This window comes from Anopheles ziemanni, chromosome 3 (genome assembly GCF_943734765.1).
Source record: "Anopheles ziemanni chromosome 3, idAnoZiCoDA_A2_x.2, whole genome shotgun sequence".
Taxonomy (NCBI): Eukaryota; Metazoa; Arthropoda; class Insecta; order Diptera; family Culicidae; genus Anopheles; species Anopheles ziemanni.
In genome coordinates this window covers 59272732-59291846 of record NC_080706.1, presented here as the reverse complement: position 1 = coordinate 59291846, position 19115 = coordinate 59272732, and the positions used below count along the sequence as shown (strand labels likewise).

Genomic DNA, 19115 nt, shown 5'->3' with positions numbered 1-19115 from the left:
CTGTAGCCCTGGACGTTGGTCTTGCATCGCGTGATTTACTTCTCGATGTAGCGCCCCGATGATCTAGCTTCTGGCGACCACTGCCAGATTTACGATCTAAATAGTTATTGCTGCTGGGCTTACGATCGTCGTAGCGTTTATCATTGTTTACATAATTGTCACTGTAGTCCTCTCGGTGTCGATCTCGTTTACTTTCCTGCTGTCTATGTGGGATATTCTCTCGATCGCGATGTCGTTCTAAGCTACGATCAGCTTCACGAAATCTTTCACGAGCCTTTCCCCGATCATGGTTTCGATCACGGGCACGTTCACAATTTCGATTCCGATCACCATCACGATCACGATCCCGACGGTCTCGGTCTCGTTCACGATCACGATCTCTATCTCGGTCATGTTCTCTAGCTCCACCATATTTCTTAATGTGAGACGTAAACTCGTCCTCAATTTGCTCCACCTGTACTCCAATATGAATGAGGCGAACGTACTTCGTTTGCGTACACTTTGAAACTCGTTCCACTTCTCGTACAATATTGTGGCCCCGGCGAAAAACGGTATCATCGCATTTCTTACGAAAGTCAGCAATGGTGTTATCTTTGCGCTGTAGTTCAGCTTTAGCAGTTAGCAAGAGAGACGAAATGTTTTCGGACAAAACCTTGTTTTTTTCTGCTAATGCTTGTTTTTCATGTTCCTTCTCCAAAACTTGAGCTTCCAAATGCGATATCCTTCGTTCGAGCTCTTGCACTTCGTGGCGCTCCTGAAAACATGAAGTTTTGTTATCTTACACATCAAGATATATCCATATTAACAACGTACCTTCTTTACTTCTTCTTCAATATCATTGAGGTCTGCGTAGATATCGTATTCATCCATAATTTTCCAGTGATCAGTATTTCATTTCATATAGTCAACTAACTTTTCTTCGGGTGTGATACAAAGGATGAAGAATTGTCAATACTTGCATTTATTTACATCGATTGACAGCGCAATTTTTGGCGCGAAACAATCTGACCAAGATTTTCATAAATCGTACAACTTTGCACCTAGGAAAATAAAACATCGCGTGAAAGTGTTTGAATTCAATATTTGGAATTGTAAATATTTTGCTAGTCGTTTTATTTATGCATTTATCAATCCTGTAACATTACGTGCACATAAGTTTGCGCTCATTTATAAACGCATGCGAGATTAAATTGTAAAACATAATTTTGCCTGCTTCGTGATTTTCTTAAAACATCGCATCAACTGTCAATGTCAAAGTCTCACCTCACACCAGTACTCACCTTTGTTATTTGACGAGCTTTCAATGTATGATAACTGTCACTGTCGTGAACTAATTCGCAAACCCGTCGTTCGGCATTCGCAAATACGAATCGAACCTTGCAGTGGATTTGTCGTGTACAAGTGACCCATTACGGCTGCCGGGTATTTCTGTGTTGTTTCTGCTTCAAACAAAAAGAAAGTAGGGAGCCGTGGTGCTGTTCGAACAAACGCCTTAGATCACAATGATGCTTGCAACCGCCGTACGCAATCTATCTCGTCGGTCGTTTTCGACCTCCAGGGCTGTTGCGGCACAGCAGCTGACTGTCCGAGATGCCCTCAACGCCGCGCTGGATGAAGAGATGGAGCGGGATGAAAAGGTCTTCCTGCTCGGCGAGGAAGTGGCCCAGTATGATGGTGCATACAAGGTAAGAATATGGAAACAAATACACCGGATTACGATCAATATCTTTTCACATGCGGATCGATGAAGGCTAAGGTTACGTAAACATAGCATTTGGTGGCAGAACGAAGAAAAGACGGGAAAGAAGAAAAACCAGCTCGAGGACAAAGGAGGGTCACCGATCTCCTATGTTTTGCAAGATGATGTTAGCAAGTAAAGAACAAAAACTATGCGTAAGTGAAGGTTATCTAACCGATCTGAGGAAACTCATCGAGATTACAGCAGGGCTAAGGGGAAACCGAGTGGTCTATGACGACAGCAGAATGCAGGGGTGTATGCGTCGCGCGCCGTGTTGAAGCAAATGTGTACGTCACGAATCCTTCTGATTGTTTGTTTACATTCTCTTTGCTAGGTTTCTCGGGGCCTGTGGAAAAAATACGGAGACAAGCGAGTGATCGATACGCCGATTACGGAAATGGGTTTCGCTGGTATTGCGGTAGGCGCTGCTATGGCTGGATTGCGCCCAGTTTGTGAATTCATGACGTTCAATTTTTCGATGCAGGCCATCGATCAGGTAACGAGATTTTCTCTCCGGAATAGTTCGTGTTAAAACTGTGCCACTCAAAAAATACGTTCTCTTTACAGGTTATCAATTCTGCTGCCAAGACGTTCTACATGTCTGCCGGTACGGTCAACGTGCCGATTGTGTTTCGCGGCCCCAATGGAGCCGCAGCTGGTGTCGCTGCACAGCATTCGCAATGTTTTGGCGCCTGGTACTCCCATTGCCCTGGATTAAAAGTTGTCTCCCCATATGACAGTGAAGATGCTAAGGGTAAGTGTCTGATTTAAAATATATTTTCCTTCATGCGTAACTTTGTGTTGTGATTTTGTTTGCAGGTTTACTGAAGGCAGCAATTCGTGATCCAGACCCAGTGGTAGTGTTGGAAAATGAAATGGTCTATGGCGTCAGCTACCCCGTTTCCGATCAGGTTTTAGACAAGAACTTCATTCTACCAATTGGAAAGGCAAAAATTATGCGTCCTGGCAAGCACATAACCCTTGTCGCGCACTCAAAATCCGTCGAAACCGCGATGTTGGCTGCTGGTGAACTGGCAGGCAAGGGCATTGAGGCTGAAGTAATCAATCTACGATCACTACGTCCACTAGATACGGAAACTATCTTCAAGTCGGTGCAAAAGACACACCATCTCGCGACGGTGGAGCAAGGATGGCCTCAGAGCGGTTAGTTGGCTAAACATAAAATCCAGCAGCGCTTTTGTTAATTTGATACATGTTTAATTTCGTTACAGGCATTGGATCTGAAATTTGCGCTCGCATTATGGAACACGAGACATTCTTCCATTTGGATGCACCGGTTTGGCGCGTTACCGGTGAGTATGGGACTGACATTTGATTGTTAGTAAAGTAAACTGACCGTAAATCCTTATTTGTGTATTAGGAGTTGATGTTCCTATGCCATATGCTAAGACGCTTGAAGCCGCCGCACTGCCACAGGTACCTGATGTAGTCACTGCAGTAAACAAGGTGCTTGGTGTGAAGTAAATGCCAATTCTATCTCTGGAATTGCGTGTCTACGCCCTACCGAAAATTTTAACAAACCGACTCTTCCTCGTAAGCACAACGCTATTGAGGGAACTCAATGTGTCTTCAATAGCCAATAGTAACTGCCTGGCTCCAATATATATTTAGTTTTGAAATCGGTAACTCACAATTTATGATATTTTGAAAAACAATTGCGCGGTGGATCAATGTGCTAATATTCGGAATGGAATCTTCATGAGCATGGTTGCAATAATGAGTTTATCTTTTCAGTCTGGAAGACTGGGGTGGGTTAAACTAGTGCTTCGTTATGTGATCTGGGTTATTGTCAAACTAAAAGATTGAAGTTATCGGAAAGTATCCACTTCTAATTTATTATCATAAACCATAATTTTGTCTTTTTACTTCAATCGAACATCCGGTATTGATTATACTTCTCTACTAATATCGGCAAAAATAGCTCGTTCCGATCCAATTTCACCTACGTATGTAATTAAACAACATACGCTACTCTAGTAAAAAACAATCTAACATAGGATGAATGCAACGAATCCATTAATTTTCGTTTAACAGACAAGCTTGTGTGCACTGGCAACTTTGTAAATAACCAAGCGAAATTATATCCGAATGACGCTGTTTAATAAAGCTGACGAGTAATGATTTCAAATAGGCACACAGGCACAACATCCGATAATACCATTAAAATGTGTAGTATGATGATTCATTGATGGAGATATTGAGACAAATAAACTTAGTCGGAAAATACTATTCTCAGGAGGAAAGCGTTGTTTTATCAATTTTCTTATTTTATTTTTTTTTTGAAATTTGATATCACTAGTATATAGTAGTCTTCCTCGGTTTTTCTCCAATTCTCCGGCATCTAAAAATCACCAAATATTTTTTACAAATTATAAATTTTAATTTGAGACACATACATTGCTTCTTATTACACTTCCTTACAGAATGCCGTAAAGAATTTAGTCCACACAATCCCACCTCAATTTAAGCCTACCACGCCTCCTCTGTCCTTGGGGACAGCCTAAAAGGACTTTCGGGCGGGGTCGTCTAGTGCCATTCGCATGACATGGCCAGCCCACCGGAGCCTGGCGAGTCTAATTTGCAGTACGACAGAGAGATCTCCGTACACCTCGTAGATTATATCGGTTCCTCCATTGTCCCTCCTCACATACCGGATCGTCAGGGTTATGTTTTACACTTTAAAAACTTAATCTTTATTCAAGGACGTTTAGACAAATAAAGACTTAATGACTATTCCAATGACTCCGCTCGATACGTCCGCTCACACCGGTGGTTGGAGAGCCAGAGCTCCGGGACCAACGCTTCGGTCCCTGTTCGTACCCGTGCTCCTTCTCAACCCGACCACGGCATCATCCGACGATGGCACTCATTGTCGGAGAGCCCGGGTTTATGGCTCTTCGTTGACGGCTCATCATTTATGATCATATCACCACAACACTCAGATAGATCCAAAAATCCTGAGCATCTTCCTCTCGAACACGGCTAAGAGGGTTTCGGCAGATTTGGACAGAGTCCATGTCTCGGAGGCGTATGTGGGCACTGGCACTATGTGTGTATGTGTAGGGTACGGCCTACTCCGGAACTTGTTAGAAAATGAGGATAGTGCGAAGAGGAAACGGGTCCAAAAATTCTGGGTTTGTCCAACGGTACCGGAGAACGCAAGTGTAGTGTCCACAGATCGCTACCCGCCAGGGACTTTCTGTGGATTACACTGCTATAGTTTTGCCCTGGTACACCAAGTGCACTCTCGGCTGCAAGTCAACTTTGAGCGAATTTGTCAAAGCAGTCAGTGTAGAATTGTAAACAACACGGAGAATATTATAAATTGTTGTTCTTCAACAAAATTGGTGATTAAACATCTTAAAAAGTGTAGTTTTGTATTGTTAAAAGTGTATTCAAGTAGTGAAGTGTGACTGTTCATCTCCACATAGCGAACTCTCCTCCGACGAACTGACGAACTCAGTTCCCGCAACAGCTGGGAAACTCGTAGGAAACTGGTAGGAAACTCTTGACAGCACTAGCAAAGCCCCTCGTTCTGACGTTTAATAACTGACGGATTGAGAAGAAGCGAAGAAGACCGAAACAAATGCGTGTCCACTTAAGCGACGGCTAGACACAGCGGTATTCGCACGAATATTCCCGCCGTCCAGCGGGAATCCCGCTGGACGACGGGAAACTCCATATGAAAAAAACGGATTTCGTTCCCGCTATCCCAAGGAGAGAAAAAATGGCGTTTCGACCCGAACCCATGAAAGTTCCATACAAAAAAACCCCTCCACAACGGAAGAGTTACCCCGCAACCACTCTTCCACCGTTTGTCATACCCCTCACTTCCTGATGACAATCCAAATGCTGTCTGCTCTATCGTTCCGTCCTTTTCTCTCGCGTTATGTTCCCAACAGCATAGACTTGTGCGTGTGAGCAACAGCCCGTTGAGGAATTGTTTACATTTTGAAACAAACGGTCGTGCAGTGTGTTGTTAAAACTTGGTTTCGATTTTGTACAAGAAATCCCTTGAAAATGCGGCTGAATACCGAATTAAAACGTTTGCGAAATAGTGGCGTTTTCTATCGGCGATCCGATAATCGTGAAAAAATGTTCGCATCGTAGCAATCTGCAGCAAATATCGAAGCTGTAGCTGTAGCTGCTGTACCTGTGGAAGCAATTTCTGCCAGTTGAAAATCGAGATGGAGTTTATGTGGATGAAATGGGGCTTTCAACACTACTTGATATCATAGATAATAATTTGGAGCGCAAGCGCAAGAACATTATTAGGAACCAACCGTAAGCCATCGATCGAGATAATGGAAATAAGCGGCGGCCCGTATTGGTATCATGGGATAGAAAATTTTTTATCTGTCCAACTATGGTAAGTTTGTTTCAAACAGTGCATTTTTGAAGCATTATAATTGTGAGTGTAAATAGCAAATTTTTATTTCTTGTTTTTTAGCAATGCAACACTTATTCATGCCAACATATATCAATGGATGGATTACCATTGCATAGACGTGGCAGCATGGAGTTTTGGCCAATATTATGTAATATCCATGAGATGCCGAAAGTACCAGTGATGACGAGAACTATTTTCTGTGGTAGGAGGAAGCCGACGAACGTTGAGGCATCTTACGTCTCATGGTCACGGAGATGAACAACCTCGTGGAATATGGAGTAAACATCAACGGGAAACATGTGTCGATACTGTTGACTGGCAGAGTTTTTCTTTCGGTATCGCTTGGGTCTGCTGCTAGTCTGCTTGGGTGTTAATACACGACTGACACGAGTTCAGCTTTTATTCAGTATCTTTTCTACACGTTACTACATTCGGGTTACCGTTTATACGCATTAATCCAATTCGCTGCATTTGACGTTTATAAATAAGAGTTCATTTCTCAACACCCTCTCTCAATCCAATTCTCTCTCGTAAAAACTTAAATTGGATTGCTTCCATGGGCTTTGTAAAAATATCTGCTAACTGTTCTTTAGTTCCTATACGTTCTATTTGCATAAATCCTCTTGCAACGAGTCTAGCCTTGTACTTAACGGAGCCATTTCCATTATCTTTCACTCGAAAGACCCATTTCGTAGTGAGGGGTTTTATACTTTCAGTCATAGACACTTTCTTCCATACATTATTCCTTTCCATCGATGTAAGCTCCTCCTTAATGACCACCCGCCATTGGTCCCTCTCTGAACAAGAGATTGCCTCATCAAAAGATTGGGGATTGGGATCTTGGCAAACTGCAGAAAAACTCATCTCGTAATCATTGTATCGTTGTGGTAATTTCCCTCGTGTCTTCCTTTTAGTTGAGTGACCCTCACCGACATCATTGTTGGAATACGGATAATCATCATTTTCCTCGGACTGATCCGAAACTGTCTTGAAACTATCCTCACTTTGGGCATGTCGTAGAACCGACTGCGCCCGAATCTTATAACTTGCAAACTCCGTGCGCACATCCTCAACTTCCTGCTGCTTTTCCGCGTTCGCTTTCCGCAACGCGCCTATCTCGTCCTCCAGTGTAAGGTTCTTTTTGAGAAGATTGCTTTTCTCTACCTCCAGCGCACCGCACACCTGCTCCTTATCAGCGGCCATCTGCTCCAAGTCGACACGATTGTTTTCCACCCTCTGCTTCAGGCGATCGTGCTCGTCGCCCAACTCCTCCAGCTGTCTCATCAGGTCAACCCGCTGGTGTTCGCTCTGGCGCAGCTTACCCTGCATCGTGTCGGCCTCCTGCTTGAGCTCGCGCGAATGCTTTTGCTGTGACTCGAGACTTTCCTCCAGCAGGACCAACTGCTGCTTGAGGCTTTTGATCGATTGCTCCTGCACGTCGATCGTACCCTCCAACTCCCTGACCAACGTTTTCTGCGCCTCCAGCTTTGTGTTTAGCTCGTTCAACGACCGCTCGTACGCTTCCATCTCGAGGCTGAGTACGTTGGCTTTCTTGACCGCTAGCTTGGTACGGTCGAGCTCTGCTTTCAGCTCCCTTTGCAGCTCCTGCTCGTCGGCAAGTTCCTTTTCTTTGGACTTTAAGCTTGCCTTAAGGCGCTGATTTTCGGCATCGATTTCTCGCTTTGCCAGCTGAAATGCGTCCTTTTCACGCTTCAAATTTTGTATCTGCGTTTGGTACTCCCGATGTCCCATTCTTCTATGCCATGTATGCTCACAGCTTTTCGTTTGAAACGCATACTCGCACGTGTATAGTTTATATATATTTCCTATAGCTATCGCTACAGCTACACACTTTCCGTTAGCATCATTGATAATACATTGATTATCCATAAATATAACTTTAAATCCCTTTTTTGTCAACGCACTCACAGAAATTAATCCTGTTGTTAAGCTAGGCACATACAAGACATCAGAAATATCGATCGTTCTTAATTCGTCATTGTCCGCAAGACAATTAATACGACCGCTACCAAAGCCCGCAGCTTCCACCTTTTTGCCATCCGCCATCGCCACTTCGGAACCTTGCGTGATTTCTAACTTCTGGAAAAAATCTTTAAAAGAAGTCATGTGCTTCGAAGCACCGCTGTCAATATACCATTCTTTTGGCTCTCCCTGGCCCACAATCCATGCGACGGGTTCGCTAGTATTAGTTACACTATTTGCATTCTCGGAACATTGCTTTTTAAACAGTCTGCAATTTTTCTTGAAGTGCCCTGGCTTATGGCAGTGATAGCAATTCTTAACCTCGGCCCCGGGGCCATTTTTCTTCTCATGGTATTTTAACACTGCGTTCAACGCCATCCCACCTTCACTGGAATTTGTTGCACCTCGTTCCTTCCGCTTTTCGAATTCGCCGAGAAGCTTCGATTTTACGAACTCTAGCGACAATTCATCCAACGGCTTCTGTTCCAACGCTGTGACGAGGGGATCGTATGATGGTGGCAGTGAGCACAATAGCATCGCCACTTGCCATTTCTTCGGTATGGGTTCGCTCGAGCCAGCAATCCGTTGCAGCAATTCCGAAAACTTCCGCACGTGCTCCTCCATGTTCCCTTCTTCGCCAAGTTGAAGAAGTGTTAGTTTCTTGAGCAGGTAGATTTCTGACGCCTTCTCATGATATGCTTTCAGCGCCTTCCACGAATCCTGTGCCGTTGCGCACTCCCTGACCAAACCAATTTGATCATCATCGATGTGAAGCCCAATTGTTGCATTCGCTTTCGTATCATCTTTTGTCCATTGTGCCGTTGGACTTTCTGGTTTTACCTCTGAAATAACGTACCAGAGTTCCTCCTTTTTCAGCAGCATCTCGATCTTATAGCGCCATGTCTGGTAGTTGTCATTTGTTAGCCTTGACACGGCTACACGAAATGAATCCATCCTGAACTGTCTTTTGTTCGCTTGTTGGCTCGAACAAGAATCCCTTGCAATAAACCGCAATTCACCACAAATTCAGGCTACCACGATACTTTCTAGACAACTGGGCCCATAACCTGTTGACTGGCAGAGTTTTTCTTTCGGTATCGCTTGGGTCTGCTGCTAGTCTGCTTGGGTGTTAATACACGACTGACACGAGTTCAGCTTTTATTCAGTATCTTTTCTACACGTTACTACATTCGGGTTACCGTTTATACGCATTAATCCAATTCGCTGCATTTGACGTTTATAAATAAGAGTTCATTTCTCAACAGATACATCTATGGGCCATTATTGCAGACACTCTAGCAAGAGCATTCATAACAGGTTGACTACATAACTTATCGGCAGTCAATTTCACATGTATTTAATTTTTCTTTCATTTAATTTTCACAGGTCACAGCAGTTGCCAGAAATGTACCGTCGTAGGTCAATACGTCAGCGTTGCTCGCACCATTGTATTTTCTGGGACACAAGCAACACAACGAACTGATGGAGGATTCAGCAAGGCGCCTATCCAGGACACCAAAGAACGATGACACCTCTTTAAGATTTAATTTTTTTTACATAGTCCAGGATGTCGTGGTAGCGGATCGTTTGCATCTTACCGATCTTAGCATCATGAAGCGACTGCTGGTGGGCTGGCGAAACGAAACAGTGGTAAAGTAATAATGCAAGCCTTGCAGACTACAAAACTCATGCAACTAATGAAAGAAGAGTTGTTCTCGGATTCACTTACCAGAAATCGATGGCTGAGATGCTGTATGATATGTCATCGTTTTGAAGGTTACCGTTGAAAGCTCCTGCTAAAAATAAATGATACACAGTATGCGTCTTATAAAAGGCACAAACAAAAAGTTTTATCTTTCTAACATGATTTCAATAATTACCGTTATTTGTCGATGCTGGTGGAATTTGAAAAGGTACACTGTGACGATGGAATGTCCTGAGCCGGTTTTCAGTTGTTTCGGTTGGTTTCTCATGGATTGTCACGGTGGATGTCGTAGAATGAATACTTTCACTCGTAACACTTTATTGGCGGGTGCTTTCTGAGCAAAACATGCTGCAGTCACTGTCAATCAAGTGTTAAAACCTAAAAAACAGCACAATGGAAAAATCAAGCACATTATTAAAATGCACAAACTTCGTCAAATTTTTCAACTACCAACCTCTAGTTTCATGATGTCATACTGCCTACTTTATTCCGCGCGTGCAATTTTGAGAAAATGTATCCATCATTACGTAAAATAAAACAGACAATCAACAAGACACTTTCCAACATCGCCGATGGATCAACCGGTCTGCGCATCGTATGGTATGTATAACGATAAGTGTTCAATCCTCACTAACCAAACAATATAAATTTCTCTTCAACAGCTAGCTCCAATGTAATGTATTCACGACCACTGTTAACCATGACCGCGACAGTAAAAAAAGAAAGAATATCGAATCAAGTGTGCATTACAGGAAGAGGCTGAGAGGAGAGTGAAGAGGGAAAGATAGAGGAATGAGGAGGGAAAAACAGACCTAGAGAGGATATTATTTTTGAACCTAGACGGATATTTTTTTCGAACCCACCATTTTGAATTTGAACCCACCATAAAATTTGAATCTGACAGCTCGTCAACATCGCCGTCAAATCGGGTCGAAATTTACTGCGCATCGTGCCCTGGACCGACCCGTTTTCGACGCGAAAACGGGTCGGACCAGGGGCCGGAAATATTTCAAAAATCCCCTTGGGATGTTTAAAAAACGCGAAACTACGACCCGGCGGGAACGGACGCATTTGCTTAATTGAAACGTTTCATGAAAAGTTTCATTCGCTTGCTACAACAACGTCGGTATGGGCAACGTATATGGATGCGGCCGATGTTGTTGGAGAGAAACCAAAATGCGAGTAGTCTTCGACGCAAAATTTTGGAGGAGGAACTCAACAACACCATTCATAAACTTTATATTTGATAATGACTCACAATTCCACTTTTACCTGCCGCCAATTTAGATCACGTAAACAAACTAAAACGTAAACAAAGCTTCACTTTGACAGATCGGACGAATAAGCTCGTTCCCGCTGGATATTTTGTCGAATCTGGGCTACTTTTTCCCGTTCCCGCCACCGGGAATTCCAGGCAAGTTTAAACAGCGGTGTAGCGAACTCGGGAAAATCGAAACTCCATACAAGTTTGACAGGAGTTTCACCAGACCCAAGGAGCGCCAAATTGACGTTTCGACCCGAACCCATGAAAGTTCCATACAAAAAAACCCCTCCACGACGGGATAGCTACCCCGCAACCACTCCGCCACCGTTTGACATACCCCTCACTTCATGATGACAATCCAAATGCTGTCTGCTCTGTCGTTCCGTCCTTTTCTCTCGCGTTATTTTTCCAACAGCATAGACTTGTGTGTGTGAGCAACAGTCCGTTGAGGAATTGTTTATGTTTTGAAACAAACGGTCGTGCAGTATGTTGTAAAAATCCCTTGAAAATATGTCTGAAACCCGCATTAAAACGTTTGCGGATGAGTGCTGTTTTCTATCGTCGATCCGACAATGTCCAAAAAAATGTTCAAAACGCAGCAGTCTACAGCAGATATTGAAGCTGTAGCTGACAATATACCTGCGGAAGCAGAAATGCTAGTTGAAGATCGAGATGGAGCTTATGTGGATGAAATGGGGTTTCAACGCTATTTATTAATGGAATATGGAGTAAACATCAACGGGAATCTAAGGGCTATTATTGCAGACACAAGAGCAGCAAGAGCATTCATAACAGGTTGACTACAAAACTTATCAGCAGACAATTTCACATGTATTTAACTGTTCTTTCATTTAATTTTCACAGGTGTAGTAGGACATGCTCGTTATAACAGTTGCCAGAAATGTACCGTCGTAGGTCAATACGGCAGCGTCTGGGACACAAACAACACAACGAACTGATGGAGGATTCAGGCAAAGCGCCTATCCAGAACACCAAAGAACGATGACACCTCTTTAAGATTTAAACTTTTTACATAGTCCAGGATGTCGTGGTAGCGGATCGTTTGCATCTTATCGATCTTAGCATCATGAAGCGACTGCTGGTGGGCTGGCGAAACGAAACACTGGGAAAGATAAAATGGGACCAAACTTAATGTAAAGCAAGCCTTGCAGACGACAAAACTCATGCAATTAATGCAAGAAGAGTTGTTCTCTGATTCACTTGCCAGAAATCGATGGCTGATATGCTGGTATGATATATAATGGTTGTGAAAAATAAATGATACACAGTATTTGTCTTATAAATGGCACAAATAAAAAGTTATATCTTTGTAACATGATTTCAATAAATACCGTTATTTGTCGATGCTGGGGGAATTTGAAAAGGTACACAGTGATGATGAAATGTCCTGAGCCCGTTTTCAGTTGTTTCGGTGGGTTTCTCATGGATTGTCCCGGTGGATGTTGTAGCATGAATACTTTTTCTCTAAACACTTTATTGGCGGGTGATTTCTGACCAAAACATGCTGCAGTCACCGTCAATTAAGTGTTAAAACCTAAAACACAGCACAATGGAAAAATCAAGCACATTATTAAACTGCATAAACTTCGTCAAATTTTTCAACTACCAACTTCTGGTTTCATGATTTTATACTGCCTACTTTATTCCACGCGTGTAATTTTGAGAAAATGTATCCATCGTTACGTAAAATAAAACAGACAATCAACAAGACACTTTCCAACATCGCCGATGGATCAACCGGTCTGCGCATCGTATGGTATGTATAACGATAAGTGTTCAATCCTCACTAACCAAACAGTAAAAATTTCTCTTCAACAGCTACCACCAATGTTATCACGACCACTGTTAACCACGATCGCGACAGTAAAAAAAAAAGAAAGAATATCGAATCAAGTGCGCGTTACAGGTAGAGGCTAGGAGAGGGAAGAGGAAAGATAGCGGAATGAGGAGGGAAAACAGACCTAGAGAGGATATTATTTTTGAACCTAGATGGATAATTTTTTTCGAACCCACTATTTTGAATTTGAACCCACCATCAAATTTGAATCTGACAGCCCGTCAACATCGCTGTCAAATCGGGTCGAAATTTACTGCGCATCGTGCCCTGGATCGACCCGTTTTCGACGCGAAAACGGGTCGGACCAGGCGCCGGAAATATTTCAAAAATCCCCTTGGGGAGTTTCCTATGAGTGGAGCTATGTGGAGATGAACAGTGAAAGAAGTGATTGTCAGCCAGTGCAGACAGCAGCTGACGTATAAAATGGACCACGGCGAAGATGCGGCTCCGAAGCAGAATGAAGGCCTAACTGCACCACCAGGGATGGAATAACGATCGTGGTTAAACTAACGGATAAGTGTTTAAACAATATCAGCAGTAAAATATTATATTGTATTTGGTTGTTTTAATAAATTGTCATCCTCGCGATTTTATTTTGTTTATGTGGCACGACATCCCCTAGTAGGGGTAGTAGTAAGTAGTGTTTATACAATCTTTGAGCCGGATGGCCTCTTTCACCTCTCCCCCCCGTCTTCCCTTAGTGGGATATTGTTGTTGGTATATTTTTATAGAGGCTTTGAGCCTTTTGGCTACATGCGCCTCTTTTTCCTTAGTGGGACATGCATATATTTGGTTTTCTGAACGCCTTGAGTTACGTCACAAATGTTGTGATAGCGATGTCTAAGACCGGTGAGACTGTTATCAATTAACCGTTATTTTTGAACAGCAGGTTATCAATAAACCGGTACTTGTAGGGTTCCGTTAAATTCAAAAATTCCTAACGGTTCAAGATATTGTAGAGTTCTGTGGCTGTAGTCTAGGCGTGGCAATAACGTACAGTATGTATGTCCGGTATTGTCCCAGCTTCGACTGTCTTGACAGGTATCGTGAGTGGAAGAGTTATCTCAGACTGTAATATGACCGGTTGGCTGTCAGCACCCTAGCGAAAATTTAATCTTAAATGTTGTTGTCGGTACTGACCTTTGACCCAAGATAGGTGACGACTTCAAAAGTGCGTTAACCTTCTTGTACGTCACCAGCGCGTAGGCTTTCGGCAATTGTTTGCAGGGCCGCTGATGGTGCCTCCATCAGTTTGGGTTTTCCCTCGTTAATCTGCAGTCCGAGGTTATTCGCCGCATGCTATATCCTTTGGTATGCTTCTGCTGCATAGGAGAGTTTTCTACCAATAATACCAATATCACGCTGGTAATTAAACCTGATTAATAGGATATGGTACTCCTCAATAAGGAGATAAAGTTGTTTGTGGTATAAATACGTGCTTTAACAAGGTTTTGTTCTTTAAGTCGTGACAATAAAAATTAACACGTTTTTAGGGGAAAGTACACTCGGTTGGGATTCGAACCCACGCCCTGAGAGGTGGTGAGCCCCGGCGCTCATGGGCCGATTTTCTAACCGGCGGCTGTCGCGCACCCTTTTCCTTACAGTTATTGTTTATTATTCTTTATTGTAAATCGATTTATTTATTCGCATAAATAGAGGATTGCAATTATTTCTCTCCAATTCGCTGAATATCAAAATTTTCTAAAAAATAATTCGCGGAAATTCATTTTAGCTCGGTGATCAATAGTAATATTTTACAATAAATTTATTGCATATTGCATGCATTCTAGATTTTGTCATAATTTTTAGTAGACAGGAACTGGACGTTACCGTTACGTTCGTATCTATATTTAAAATGAGCAGTATGTAACTACATGTAGTAGCAATGTAAAATATTATGAATTATTAAATGAACTATTAAAATACATAAATAAGCTTGAAATATGCACATTCAATATATTTAGTATACCGTATCATCTTAAAAATTTAAAACTACATATAACAGGTGAAATTGTAAAAATTAACACTGAATGTGAAAATAATGAAGACCTTCTATAGTGTCGTCAATCACAGTCATATGTGTGTGTTATCAACAAAATTGGTTTCGCAGGAAGAAAAAAGCTATTTGAGCACATTCTGCATCACATAGATTTCACGAGCGTTTTCGTGTGTTCTTCCCCAGTTCCTCCTATCAGCCATTGTTTCGCTTTTTTCAAAGTGTTGTTTAACTTTTGTATGGGATAAAACTGATGGATACCGTCGTTTCCGTCCCCGCAAACATGATGACCTCCACTTTTTCAAGAAAATCAGTAGGGTGTAACGAAGATATTTCTTAGGTATACAATATCTACGCACAGTAGCTTTTATTCCATATATCGAGATGGATGTTTTTTTGTTTCGGATTGTTAATGGATGAGGCATGATTTGGACAAGGGGGAATTGAAGCCGAAGTTTGTCCTATGCATACTAAAATATTTAGATATTTTAAATGTTTTAATGTAAACTATAATTTAGCAAATTTTCCATTGTTTAACATAGTGATACCAACATCATTTCTCAACTTGTTAATTTGTTCTTACATGTATGGCACGTTGAATAACTAAAGTTTCGAGCATATTATCATGATTGCCACGAAAATTGTATTCTGTATTCTGTGGTTATAGAACGGTTATTTTAATACCGGAGACAGCCAATTATTATTTTATCTAAGGTTTTCTTAGTCATTATGTGAAACAAAAAAGTTTTTAGATTATCAAAAAGAGTGTGGTGCTACCGACGCACTTTAGAAGAAGTCACTGAAGTAACTGAGGATTTACTGAGTTAATTAATTTGAACCAGCCAGCATGCATCTATGACTACAGATCTGGTTTCATATACAAATGAATAGGGTGTAGGGATTATAGAATTATAAATTTCCACCTGCATCACAATTGCTAGCTGCAATGAAAAGCAATCATCGCAACCGCAGAATGAGAACACATCGCCAAAGAGGTTTTGAGTCGTGTGAAAATTGGATATGGCAATGAAGCGAATGGGACCGACATGCACGCGTTATGCTTCGTAGAATGCCGTATTTCGTGATCCGCTCGATGCATATTCTCCGTCCAGAACACAACATATGTGGAAATCACACCGGATAGTGAAACGTGATAAGTTTGAATTTTGGAAAGACGTGCTTTATATCGATATCTCTGCTTTGCTTCGATTATTGTTGCAACGAAAAGGTGATTCGGGACGGATGCTTAATCGGATTAAAAGCAATATTCGTGCACACGGTAGGGTATGTTTGCCCTGTGCAGATATTTTAAAGTTGATGGCGATGGCCTAATATATAGGTAGAAATGTTGAAGAAGATTATGTTAAATCGTGTCACATAACGGATGATTTTATATTTATTCAAGAGAAAATATTTTATTCTATGAGAAAATAGGCTAATGTAATTTTTTCAAATATCAAGATTTGATTCACTATACTATGAGTTATAGTAGCTACGTTTGGTGTATCGGGGTGTCAAATTTGCATCTTTTTTAACGCATATATAACAAATAGTACAAATCACCCAAAGTTTCTTCCACTCAAACACGGCTGAAGTGTGTCGTGGAATCCTGTGAATATCAGTGGCATTTTCCGTGTGACCGGCGGGAATAATGTTGTTGTTTCCAGTCGGTTGCTTTTAACACCCCATTACCCCGAATGACAACCATTCGTTATTTGTCGGCTTGAAAGCATAAGAGGCGTCTGTAAGCAGTACAAACAACATCATAGCAAAGATAATTGTGGAAAAAATTATCAGAGAGCGGATTTATTTGTTGTTAATCAAACATTTTATTTCAATTATGATGCGGTTCAGCGCAGTGTCAGGATGTCTGGTTATTGCCTGGAAGTCGGTTTTAATGTGTGCAATTTTAAAGATAAAAACTTTTTGCAGATACAGATGAAAAGTTTTGGGATAAGATGGTTAAATTAAAATATAGAAGTGTTGATGCAAGCGTTTTGTTTTGTTCGCCGGAAATATGTGTTTACATATTTTTAAAGTATGTAACATTCACCAAACGATTTAATTTTACATCATCGACGCAGCCAGAAAAAGTAAAGTTTCGGTTTGAGGAAAATATGAAATTTAAAGACATTTTTGAGACACATTTAAAGACATCTTTTTCAGTGTTGCTAATTTTTTACAAGAGTGGATTAGACGAATAACTCTATTTTTTTTTTTAGAAGATTCACTGACAAATGTATTTTAACTCCTGAAATAAGTTTGTTGCTTGCTTATTCATATAAAAATATCATTAAATTATTTTAAAAACTCTATCTTTTTAGAAATTTCACTGACAAATGTATTTTAACTCCTTGCTTATTCATATAAAATTATCAAAAATAGTTCGTCGACAAACTGATAAATTTTTAAACCTGGTTCCAGCAGCTGATTGTACTTACTTAAGTGTAGGAGTTACAGAATCATTTATTTTATATTTTTTTTCCTCGTAACACTTTAAACCGTATTTTTGAAGACTGACATATTGGTTCCGGTCATTTTAATAAATAACTGCTTGAACTACCAACTATGACTACATATATTCAAGAAAATATTGAAAAAATCGGACGTAACTTATTTTTTGTCTTGTAAAAACACTAAGTTTTACGACTGGTAAAATTTATTATGTATGTCTATGATCAGAAGACTTTCAAAAAGGACGAGATCAAATAAAAATTAAATTATTTTCATATCAAGTCCCAGCTTTCTGGGTAATGAATTTATTTCCAGTCTTGAAATACGTGATTTATGCTTTTGATTATGATTGATATGATGTTTCTGTGACGTGGGATAAATGTTTCCCGCGAATAAAATTCATTTGGCAGGTACATAGCTGGTACCAGTGCATTGTGAGTACATGCATTCCTTTGATGCTGCAAATTGATATGTTTTATGGTGTACAATGTACTCTTATCTGCTAATATTTCTGGCAAGTTCGGAGCTCCAAATAAATTGCCTTAAGCAGTATGTATGCAAATGTATATAGCATTCAAAGTAATATCATTTTCAAAACATATTTTGTCAGTCTAGTACGGAAAACGATGGGTCGTAAAAATATACAGAATAAAGTTTTAGCATTCGTTTATTTGTTGGATTTTTTAATTTTTACGACAAAGCTAAGTCCCTTTCGACGGAAAAGCATTTTAAATGAAATTCATAAAACGTTTACACTGTTGCCAGCTGATGCTGACTTGAACTGCTGTTGAGCCGTACGCCACAATTGAAGTACGGATATTTACTGACTATACAGCCTGGTCACGTTTTGCAAAGTAAAATCAGAGAAATTTATTTCTCTGTGATAATATTTCTTTAGTTTCTGAAAGTACCATGGTACGCGCAGACCATGTTTGGAACCAGTGAATGAATTCACATGATACGAGTATCTATGTGCCTTCCCGATTTTTAAAAATCTAGTTTGCACATTTCGGTAGAACTCCAACACCATTTTTTCTTTTCGTAACGGTTAGGCTGTCAAAGCTAATATTGACTTTTTTAAGGTCGCTCCTATATAGCACATGGGACCCAGTTGAAACAGGTCTTTGCAGAAATAAAGTACATTTTAAGTACGGTTGACAATTTTTTACTTCAATTTACTTGTAGTTATATGGGTAGTATGAGTATTCTATCTTGTATATGTATTTGGTTGAAGCGAAAAAAGTGCAGAAACTCGGCGAGATGTGTAACCAATTATTTAAGGAAGTATTTGATCTAATTTGAAGAGGTTGCACGAGAATTTGAAGGAGTTGTAGGAGGATAATCGGAACGTTAGACATCACAAATACATAACGCGATGAGATTTTCATGAATATTTATCCTAAGAAAACACAACATCATTTTAGTGAAGCATCCAAAGTCCTAAGTAAACATTATTATCCGATTAAGCGTTAATATTTGGACTATGTTTGAAGCCGATTGAGACTGATTTCTTTAGCTTGTCTCATCTTTCTTATCGATCACAAGCTTAGATGGCTTTGGAGTTAAGTATTTTGTTATTAGAAATTGAACCCTTAACATTATATTGCGGCACTACAATACCAGTTCATAATCTGGTTTGAGCATTGAGTTGGTGTTTTGTCATAATTTTTATCAATGATTTAATGATTTTGTTAATTTTCGACATG

The 19115-nt window shown here is 40.7% G+C and overlaps 1 protein-coding gene across 1 annotated transcript; it reads left to right on the top strand.

Moving 5' to 3' along the window:
• The first annotated feature begins 1357 nt into the window (after nucleotides 1-1357).
• On the top strand, nucleotides 1358-3992 carry LOC131284975 (pyruvate dehydrogenase E1 component subunit beta, mitochondrial). Its single transcript, XM_058313834.1, has 6 exons — nucleotides 1358-1685; nucleotides 2073-2234; nucleotides 2306-2492; nucleotides 2558-2902; nucleotides 2971-3051; nucleotides 3120-3992. Exons 1-6 carry the CDS (start codon nucleotides 1503-1505, stop codon nucleotides 3221-3223), a joined length of 1062 nt encoding a protein of 353 aa, XP_058169817.1. The 5' UTR covers nucleotides 1358-1502; the 3' UTR covers nucleotides 3224-3992.
• Nucleotides 3993-19115: the final 15123 nt, after the last annotated feature.

Coding starts and splice junctions, on each gene's coding strand:
- LOC131284975 (XM_058313834.1), top strand. CDS start 1,503: ATGATGCTTGCAACCGCCGTACGCAATCTATCTCGTCGGTCGTTTTCG. Junction 2,235..2,305: donor CGATGCAGGCCATCGATCAG/GTAACGAGATTT, acceptor TTCTCTTTACAG/GTTATCAATTCTGCTGCCAA. Junction 2,493..2,557: donor TGACAGTGAAGATGCTAAGG/GTAAGTGTCTGA, acceptor TTTTGTTTGCAG/GTTTACTGAAGGCAGCAATT.